Source organism: Stenella coeruleoalba, assembly GCF_951394435.1.
Source record: "Stenella coeruleoalba genome assembly, chromosome: 6".
In the NCBI taxonomy this organism is placed as follows: Eukaryota; Metazoa; Chordata; class Mammalia; order Artiodactyla; family Delphinidae; genus Stenella; species Stenella coeruleoalba.
Window position 1 is genome coordinate 5763281 of NC_137151.1, and position 10799 is coordinate 5774079.

The 10799-nt window shown below is 44.7% G+C and overlaps 1 protein-coding gene and 1 long non-coding RNA gene across 2 annotated transcripts; both read left to right on the forward strand.

Annotated features, from left to right (window-relative positions):
* Window positions 1–286: 286 nt before the first annotated feature.
* On the forward strand, window positions 287–2001 carry LOC307188014 (creatine kinase U-type, mitochondrial-like). Its single transcript, XM_079924672.1, has one exon. It carries the CDS (start codon window positions 338–340, stop codon window positions 1586–1588), a length of 1251 nt encoding a protein of 416 aa, XP_079780798.1. The 5' UTR covers window positions 287–337; the 3' UTR covers window positions 1589–2001.
* A 1426-nt stretch (window positions 2002–3427) lies between these two features.
* On the forward strand, window positions 3428–10584 carry LOC307188161. Its single transcript, XR_013828816.1, has 3 exons — window positions 3428–3660; window positions 9622–9709; window positions 10489–10584. It is a non-coding gene; the product is annotated as an uncharacterized lncRNA (long non-coding RNA).
* Window positions 10585–10799: the final 215 nt, after the last annotated feature.

Genomic DNA, 10799 nt, shown 5'->3' on the forward strand with positions numbered 1-10799 from the left:
CTCCTGACTTCTGGTGCAAACCCATTTTCTCTGTTCCCTCTAAGTTCATCGTGGACCCTGGAAATGGTGTAGTAGACGAAATACCAAAGGAGATCTCTTTAAAGAAAAGAAAGGTAAGAAGGTGAGTTGGCTCTCCTGCGCCCGACCGCCGCTAGCTCATCGCGCCTCTCCTGCAGCCTGGTCGGCACCGGCTTCCACTCCCGCTCCAGCCTCCCTCCATTTCGGCTCCAGCCTCGCACCCACCTCCGGCTCTCAGTCAGCCTGTTTGCATCCTCCCTCCCGGTTCCTGCCCTGAGCCAGCTCCTACTCCGGGATTCCGTAACCAGACCCTCAAGCCATGGCTGGTCCCTTCTCTCGTCTCCTGTCTGCCCGCCCGGGGCTCAGACTCCTGGCTTTGGCTGGAGCTGGGTCTCTAGCCGCTGGGTTTCTTCTCCGCTCGGAACCTGTTCGAGCCGCCGGCGAACGACGGAGGCTGTATCCCCCGAGTGCTGAGTACCCAGACCTCCGAAAGCACAACAACTGCATGGCCAGTCACCTGACCCCAGCAGTCTATGCCCGGCTCTGCGACAAGACCACACCCACTGGTTGGACGCTAGATCAATGTATCCAGACTGGCGTGGACAACCCTGGCCACCCCTTCATCAAGACTGTGGGCATGGTAGCTGGTGATGAGGAGACCTATGAGGTATTTGCTGAGCTGTTTGACCCTGTGATCCAAGAGCGACACAATGGATATAACCCCCAGATGATGAAACATACCACTGACCTGGATGCCAGCAAGATCCGTTCTGGCTACTTTGATGAGAGGTATGTATTGTCCACAAGAGTCAGAACCGGCCGAAGTATCCGGGGTCTCAGCCTGCCTCCAGCCTGCACCCGGGCAGAGCGACGAGAGGTGGAGCGTGTTGTGGTAGAGGCACTGAGTGGCCTGAAGGGTGACCTGGCTGGACGCTACTATCGGCTCAGTGAGATGACAGAGGCTGAGCAGCAGCAGCTAATTGATGACCACTTCCTGTTTGATAAACCTGTGTCCCCATTATTGACCGCAGCAGGAATGGCTCGAGACTGGCCAGATGCTCGTGGAATCTGGCACAACAATGAGAAGAGCTTCTTGATCTGGGTGAATGAGGAGGATCATACACGGGTCATCTCCATGGAGAAGGGTGGCAACATGAAGAAAGTGTTTGAAAGATTCTGCCGAGGCCTCAAAGAGGTGGAGCGGCTGATCCAGGAGCGTGGCTGGGAGTTCATGTGGAATGAGCGTTTGGGATACATCTTGACCTGTCCATCTAACCTAGGCACTGGACTTCGGGCGGGAGTGCACGTCAAACTGCCCCTGCTAAGCAAAGATAGCCGCTTCCCAAAGATCCTAGAGAACCTAAGACTCCAAAAACGTGGGACTGGAGGAGTGGACACAGCTGCCACAGGCGGCGTCATTGACATCTCTAATTTGGACCGACTGGGCAAGTCAGAGGTGGAGCTGGTGCAGCTGGTCATCGATGGAGTAAACTATTTGATTGACTGTGAACGGCGTCTGGAGAGAGGCCAGGATATCCGCGTCCCTCCGCCTCTCCCCAACAAGCATTAACTCCCATCCCCAGCAGATGACTCAAGACTCCCAGGACCTCTGCCATTCTAACAGTGGCCCCTTCTCCTTACTCTGGATCCTCCCTTTCCCCCCTCACTCCCTCTGTCCTAGTAAAGACTACTGGCTACGCAAAAAAAAAAAAAAAAAGAAGGTGAGTTGGTTTGGGACTCCAGGATCAAGGAACAGCACAGTGGCAGGAAGTCTTGCATCCTCTGACCCAACAGAAGAAGGAGGTCCAGGCCCAGTATTTCCCAACCTCCAACCTAGCAAAGGAAGGCAGCCCAGGTGGGCTTACTCCTCCCCTGGATCCATCAGAGGTCCCCTTCCCCCACCTCCACACACACTCACACACACACACACACACACACACACACACACACACACACACATACCCACCATTAGATAAGCCCAACACCACCAGCAAGATTGATCAGTTGGGGGCTTCCCTGGTGGCGCAGTGGTTGAGAGTCCGCCTGCCGATGCAGGGACACGGGTTCGTGCCCCAGTCCAGGAAGATCCCACATGCCGCGGAGCGGCTGGGCCTGTGAGCCGTGGCCGCTGAGCCTGCGCATCCGGAGCCTCTGCTCCGCAACGGGAGAGGCCACAACAGTGAGAGGCCCGCGTACCGCAAAAAACAAAAAACAAACAAACAAAAAAAGATTGATCAGTTGGGAGACCATCAGAAATAAGTGGCAGTGGCAGCGTTCTTTTCCCTTCCGAGCCTGAGACTCCCTTCTCCACTGAGAGACACTAGGGCGGGTGGTAGGCAGGGCCAGCAAGAGAGGTCACCACAGGCAGCCTAGTCCAGAAAGCTCTTTGTCCTTCCCTGACCAGAAACACCTGGGCGGGTAAGTAAGGGCCCTGCTACAGCAAGTGGTCTGGTCTGGGAAGCCCTTTTGTCCCCCTGGGCCCAAGACTCTGCTCCCCCGGACACACCTGGACATCCAGGGGGCAGCAGTAGAGTGGTGGCATCACTCCCCTCCCCACCAAGAAACCCTGGGTAACCTGGCCTTGGAAAACTCCTCCCACACCCCAGACAGCACCAGCAGGAAGCAGAGGGAGAGTCAGTAGCACAAGATAAGTCGAGCAGACCAAAGCAGCAGTGCAAAGGCTCTGAAGTTTCATCGGAGCCACAACTGACAATAGTAGACAGCAAACTGAACCCAAACAGGGTGACTGCCTGCTAAAATAAAAGACGATACAGAACACAGAGTCTCCTAACATAATAGACAAAATATCAGGAAACAATAGAAAAATTATCCGTCACACCAAGAACCAAGAAAACCACAACCGGAATGAGAAAAGACAATCAAACACTGATGAAATAAAATTCATATATTATGGCAAGACAAAAAGAATTTAAACATAACATTTTTCTCTGCCTGTTTGGACCTCCTCCCTCCCCTTTAGTATATATGGTTCATCTGCAGTAACCAGACCTCCTTAGGAGATAACATTCCTTCTTAATCCTGCAAGGGGTCATGATGACCCAGGACTCGATTTGTACATGCAGATCGGGATTGTAAAAACCGTCAATACGTCATTTGATATATAACCCTTTGCCTCAGAAATGTTATAACTGTGCTTCTGAAACAGGAGGGAAGGGAGCAGGGCACAAACTTTAAAGGAATGACATAGCCTGACGACATGACATAAACTGATTAGAACCAAACAGGTCCAAGTCAACTTCCACTAGACCTTGAGCCGCAGTTTACACTCACTGTTAACACATCAGCAAGCTAAATGACACACCCACAGGTGCCATGACAGTTCCACAGCCGAAGAGAAGGGCCAAAAAGTGGGCAGTGGCCCAGTTCCTGGAAATCCCTGCCCCTTCCCAAAATAGCTGGAATACTCCTCTCACCCATTAGCCTATGAAATTACCCAGCCCTATAAAAACTGACAACCCCATACCCTGGTGCCTTTCTTGCCTTCTGAGATGGCCCACACTCTGTCTGTGGAGTGTGTTTCTCTCTAAATAAATCCACTTCTTACCTAACACTTTGTCTCTCACTGAATTCTTTCTGCTACGAGACATCAAGAACCTGAGCTTCATCAAGTCCTGAGACCAGGTGTGTGATCTCAGTTGGAAGACGGTGGGTTTTGGCCGGGTTCAAGTCCCGGCACGTGGGTGCGAGTGCCAATCTGAGGTGCATGGCTTCACTTTGACCTCTAATGGGCAGAACAGTCCTTAGAGCTTTCTGAAAGACTGTCTCCCAGGTTATAATCCTCAGCTTGATTAGAATATAATGTTCTACTTCTTTCTTAGATTGACTATTAATTAATTTTTCATCAACATTCACATGGTGTAGTCAGCAAGACATCAGAGATACCCACCAAAGGACACCTGGAAACTACCCTTTAAGCCCCACCAGCTTCTCAGTACTCCCAGATATTCTGATGAGTTCACCTGATACCTGGATCTCATTGTTTTTAAGTGATGATCCTAAAAATTTTTATTCAAACTGTTTTTGCTTAATACTTGGAGTCTTAAGGGGCACCAGTGCGTTTCCTAGGCAGGGACCTAGGGGGATCTGGGCAGGAGGCCCAGGGAAACATGGGTGGCTAGGGTTTTGTTAAACTTGGCTTAATTTTTTTTTTTTAAGTTGATATATGGTCTGAACAAACTGTTTGCTAGTGAAATGAGAGGTTGACTTATTCAGCTCCAAAGAAAAAGGGACATCTGCTCCTTCTGGCCAAACAGTGCTCTCAGGCAACTGAGGACTTAGCAGAACTGTCTGAGGATTAACCCTGTGACATGCAGTCCTACAGGGAACCCCACTGTTGCAGGAAGCGGGACCCCTTCCAGGGCCCAAGAGTGGGGTCTTGTCTAATACTCAGAAATGAACTCTCCGTGGAGACACATGTGCAGACAAAGCAAAAGACCTTCCTGGGAAGGGGTGCCCAGGCAGAGAGCAGCAGGGTAAGGGAACCCGGGAGAACTGCTCTGCCACGTGGCTCGCAGTCTCGGGTTTTACGGTAATAGGGTTAGCTTCCAGGTTGTCTCTGGCCAATCACCTTGCTTAGCCCATATTTGGGCTGACTCCGGGTCCTTCCTGGTGGCGCATGCATCGCTCAGCCACAGTGGATTCCAGCGAGGAGGATTCTGGGAGGTTGGTAGGACATATGGAGTGGCACCTCCTCTCTCCTTTTGACCTTTCCTGAATTCTTGTGGTTGGTGGTAGCTTGTTTAGTTCCACGTTCCTTACCGGGACCTCCTGTTGTAAGAGAACTCACGCAAGTGGTTACTAACAGGCCTGGCCAGGGCGGGCGGTTTCGGTCAGTGGTTTCCCTAACACCACTACAGCTATTAAGTGAATGCTGCTCTTCCCGGGATGCGGATGGGGGTGTGCAACAGAGGCTGATCACCTAGCACTCCAAGCAGCCACAGTGGTTCTAGACTATTGGAGGGAGAGACCGAAACACGTAAAAGAGCCAAACTGACCCAAAGGTCACCCCTTGGGGAGGGAGACTTAGCAGCACATATCTGTCCTCAGAAATGTGTTCAGATCATACCTCATATCTGAATTAGACTACCAAATTAATAAGGGGAAATTGTGCCTCAAAGGCCAAACGTCTCCTGGACAGACAGCCACCTGTGGGAATGCCAGCTGACTTTACATATAACACATAAAGCAGTGATATTTGCAAGCTTACTTAATTAGGAATTAAAGGGAATCCCATCCTGAAATGGCCAAGATGAGGCTCTTTTGGCATTCCAAAACTGATTTTTGAGTGTACAGTTAGAGAAAGCTGGCAGAAAGTAAGGTCTTGCTCTGTCCGACAGTCTCCTGGACCCCTGCCTGTAGGGTCTACTGGAAACAAGAGTGGTAAGAGTTTTTCTCTTTTCTAAAATTAGGTTAGCAGGAGAAAATATTTGTAGGGCTAGTTTCTTTGTTCCTTTGCATTGGAAAGACTTGTAAGTTGTTAAAATTTTAGAGAACTCTCAGCTTAAACTATTGTACCTATTTTTTTTTAATTTTATTTATTTTTTTAATTTTTACTATTTATTTGGTTGTGCCGGGTCTTAGTTGCGGCAGGCAGGCTCCATAGTTGCAGCTCACCAGCTCCTTAGTTGCAGCATGCAGGCTCCTTAGTTGCGGCATGCATGTGGGATCTAGTTCCCTGAACAGGGATCGAACCCGGGCCCCCTGCATTGGGAATGTGGAGTCTTATCCACTGCGCCACCAGGGAAGTCCCTATTGTACCTATTTTAATTGTCATGCATAAGCCCCAAAAGACTTCAAAATGCCCAAATAGCCTCACTGAAGGATTCGTTATGAAAGATTAATGATATAAAAGATACCCAAGACATAAAAACTATAAGAATGATGTAACTACTGTTCCCCTCTGTTTTCCTTTAATTGAGTACTCATTCTAGTAATCCTCTGTCTGAATTGCCTTTCCACTCTGAAGAGGTTATCAAAAGGTTGCCTTTAGGGGCTTCCCTGGTGGCGCAGTGGTTGAGAATCTGCCTGCCAATGCAAGGGACACGGGTTCAAGCCCTGGTCTGGGAGGATCCCACATGCTGCGGAGCAACTGGGCCCGTGAGCCACAACGCTGAGCTTGCGTGTCTGGAGCCTGTGCTCTGCAACAGGAGAGGCCACGACAGTGAGAGGCCCGCGCACCGCGATGAAGAGTGGCCCCCGCTTGCTGCAACCAGAGAAAGCCCTCACACAGAAACGAAGACCCAACACAGCCAAAAATAAATAAATAAATAAATAAATATTTTAAAAAAAAAAAAAAAGGTTGCCTTTAGAAATGGGACCACCTGTGTCTATAGGTGATCCTCTTCGGGTCAAGGCCATATATTGAAAAAAAAAATTCTGGTAGTAAGGAAACAAAGTCCTCATAGGAGAAACTAGCATTTCTCCACCTGTGCCTTAGAGATATAAATGTTCTACCTGGCCTTCTCCAGGAACTCTTATCTAAGCCATCTTTTTAAAATGCAAATTTCAGGAAGGTAACTCTCATGGGAAGAAAGAACAAACGGGGAATAGGTAATCTGGAGCTTGACTTGTCAAAGACAAATACAAATCTTAAGTGTCTCCTCCGTAAATATTAGTAAAAAGGATTTAGCCATCTAAACAGGTGACCTTGATTTGTTCCATCTGCCAGAAACCAAATTTGAATCCAACTTCTTTTGTAACTCATGGGTTTTGTATTATTGTACCTGCTTCATGACTAAAATTTTGGAATGGGAACTATGGGGTCTCTGTTTGTGTCTGTTTGTGTGGTTGTATGTAACTGTATATGTGTATATTGCAGATGTGTAGTATTGTCAAAATTAATTTGTAAAACAACTCTATTTAATTGACTTAAAGGAAATTGAGCACTTATAAAAATACTCAGAGGGTTTCCCTGGTGGCACAGTGGTTGAGAGTCCGCCTGCCGATGCAGAGGACACGGGTTCGTGCCCTGGTCTGGGAAGATCCCACATGCCGCGGAGCGGCTGGGCCTGTGAGCCATGGCCACTGAGCCTGTGCGTCCAGAGCCTGTGCTCCACAACGGGAGAGGCCACAGCAGTAAGAGGCCCGCGTACCGCAAAAAAAAAAAAAAAACAACTCAGAAATGTAAAAGAAGCTAACCCAAATGAATTTCAGGATGATGTTATATAGGAGTAATTTTTAATGAATAAAAACAAGTTTAATGGGACTTCCCTGGTGGTCCAGTGTTTAAGACTCTGTGCTTCCACTGCAGGGGGCATGGCTTTGATCCCTGGTCAGGGAACTAAGATGCCACATGCCACGTGGCACAGCCAAAAAAAAAAAAAAAAAGTTTAAGTTTGTTGGTTTAATTAATACAGACATGTCTTTAGATTCAACAATATTAAGTATAATATTTTGATTATGCCTAGATATACTAGAAATCAAACAAGATCTTATTCCTGTTACAAAATTTGTCAGCAAGAAAAATAACTTGATGAAAATTTTAAGTAAATGAAATGTAAATGAGATAAGAGTTTTTAGGTGAACTCTTTAGAAATAAGTACGTTTTAGGACTATCTACTTAAAAGTAGTTTCTCCAGGTTTTTGGTAATTTGAAACTGCTAAATTAAATTAGATGATGGGAACTCACTGAATATCCAGATCATTTCCAAATAAAATAATGGAAATTAATTGCTAAACAAATCTAAGTTTACGTACATTTCTTAATATAAATTTATTTATTTATTTATTTATTCATTTATTTATTTATTTTTGGTTGTGTTGGGTCTTTGTTACCCAACACATGGCTTTCTCTAGTTGCTGTGAGCAGGGGCTACTCTTCATCATGGTGTGCAGGCTTCTCACTGTGGTGGCTTCTCTTGTTGTGGAGCATGGGCTCTAGGTGCACAGGCTTCAGTAGTTGCGGCCCATGGGCTTAGTTGCTCCACAGCATGTGGATCTTCCCAGACCAGGGCTAGAACCCGTGTCCCCTGCATTGGCACGCAGATTCTTAACCACTGTGCCACCAGGGAAGTCCAGTTTACCTACTTTTGACTTCTTATTAGAGAAAAACTAAAGATATTTGGGTTCATTGGACACGTCTTTTTCCCCATTGAGGAAAGAAATTGGGTTATACAATAAGTTCATAAGTTTGCCAATCAGGAAATGTTGGTATGACAAACAGTACATAATTACTTGCTCCTTGGTTTTCACTAGAAATTAAGGTTTTTAAGGGGTAAAAAATAGTAATATATGTCATTAAGCAGGAAAGTAGGATATGTATTTTCAGTAAAAGAGGGTATGAGGAATGGAAATGTATTTTGTTAAGGGAAAAGAAAGTAATTTTGTCCTAAAGCTGATTATTTCTAAATGGGAAAGAAAATAAGGAAAAAATTAATATAGATATAGAAAGTTGTAGAAGGTTTGTTTTAAAAAATGAGGGGAGGATCTTTAGAAAGGAATTCTATGTGTGGTCAGGACTGACCAAGATTAAAATAAATTTAATTGAGTGAATTAATATTAAAGGTAAGATGGTGCAAAACCTGAATTTGATTTCTTTCTCTGTTAAGAGGACAAAGTTTTCTTAGAATATTGATCTGCTTTTGATAATAGATTTAAAGTTTCTTTACCTTTGAAGTAATCTGATATAACTACCTGGATTTGCTTCTGAACTCTTTTATTGTCATTTAGTTAAGTGAACAAGTATTTTTTTAACAGTAACCTATGAGCTTATTTGACCAAGTGTTTTAAAACCTTTTGGGGGGACTTTCCTGGTGGTCCAGTGGTTAAGAATCTACCTCCCAATGCAGGGAACATGGGTTTGAGCCCTGGTCGGGGAACTAAGATTCCAGATGCTGCAGGGCAACTAAGCCCATGTGCTGCAACTACTGAGCACACAGGCCACAACTAGAGAGCTCGCATGCCACAACTACAGAGCCCACGTGCTCTAGAGCCCACACGGCACAACTAGAGAGCCTGAGCACTGAAACTACTGAGTCCACATGCCACGACTAGAGAGAAGCCCACGTCCCGCAGCAGAGGATCCCACTTTGTGCAACAAAGATCCTGCGTACCACAGCTAAGACCCAACACAGCCAAAAAAAAAAAACAAGTGGTGGGAAGTGGGGGACCTTGTTTAAAATACAACCCAATCCAAAGATCCTTTTAAAAAAAAAAAAAACTTTTGTGATATTTTTGACAAATTTCCCAAAGGTAGAATTCTAATTGAAGATCTTTTAACTTCTGATAACTTTGGGTTGCTTCAGAGGGCCCCTGAAGCATCTCAGAAAGAGAAATATTAAACTAATTAGGATTATTTGGTATGTTAAACTACATGGGAGGCATTGTCAAATGAGTGGTGATAAACCTCCTTAGGTTATATTGCATGTGTAAATGTAATTAATATAAATGTTTTAGAAATTATGTGAAATTTCTAAAAGTTGGATATGTCTTGGTGTAATGTTATCAGTCATAATTCTAGTTATCCTCTTAAAATGTTGTATGTTACAGAAATAACCAAGTTTGTCAATTGCATTGTAACCAGGTTTTTAACCATGCCTTTTTAAGTCTTTTGTCATTTATAAATGTACTCTGATGCTTTTGCAGAGATACTTCATCTTCAAGAAGATTCATAGAAAGAACATTTTGACAAGTACAGGTTTCCAATAACTTCCAGATCATACTGCTGAGCTGGGTAAGAAATTAAAGAATTCTAACAGAAAACCTGATGGCTTCATAAACTGCTAGCAAAAGATCAATAAGGATTAGTTACATAGAGCTGTTTAATCCTTATTTTCCAAGTGTAAGGAAACCTTTCCCCTGCAGTTAATTATGACTTACAGCAATTTGGTAAATTATACTTTTGTAAGTAGAATTGAAACATTTATCTTTTCTATCTAACCAATCCCTCCAGAAATTGGAAACTCTTAGGTTCCCAACAGCCTTATTAGGTGAATAAGGAAGTCCACCTCCTAGAAAGTGCAGAAATCTCGAGACATTTTGGAGACCTCAATAAGAGAAGAATTCACCTAAATCTGAAGATATCACAGGCAGAATCTGAGGGAAAGACTTTAGTGTGGCTTTTGTGACCTTGAGAGGTCTTTTGAAAGTTCAATTTGAGATTCCTTATAAAAAGGTCGAGCACAGCCAATTTAAAGGAGCCTGTATGATCAAGACTTAAGTAAATAATCAGACCAATTTTATTGAAACCAGACTTATTTTGCAAACAAATTAGTATTAATTTGGCTATATTTGGTAGAAATTAGGGTATTTTAGAGACAAAAATTATGTTTCAGTGGATATTAAATTCTAGTGTTGTTAACTGAGGTCTGTATTTACTGCCTAAGAATCCTTTCCCAGATAGTTCCTTGCTGCTATGTTACATTATTGTAAAGTTTAATTGAATTATTGAAACGACTTTCTAAGTTTGTTTCTGAAGATTATCACAGTAATCTATTTTGTGATGAAGATCAGGTGCCCCATGACCTGCATCCAGGAGATTATGCATACTGGAAAAGTCATCAGATAAAGGAATCTTTGTAGCCACATTGGAAGGGACCATACTCACCCTCCTCTCTTGAATGGGCTACAATTCCTGTTTCTGACACACACCTGACTTCGACTAAGACCAGAACTACCAGACCAGGATGAGAAGATGATGGCATCTGCAGTACACAGCTGACCCAAGATGACAGACCAGGCCCATATACTAATTACTTTGACACTTGCTCACACCTTTGCTTATGAACCAAATGTATTTCTTCCTTGGACTCAATCATATGCAA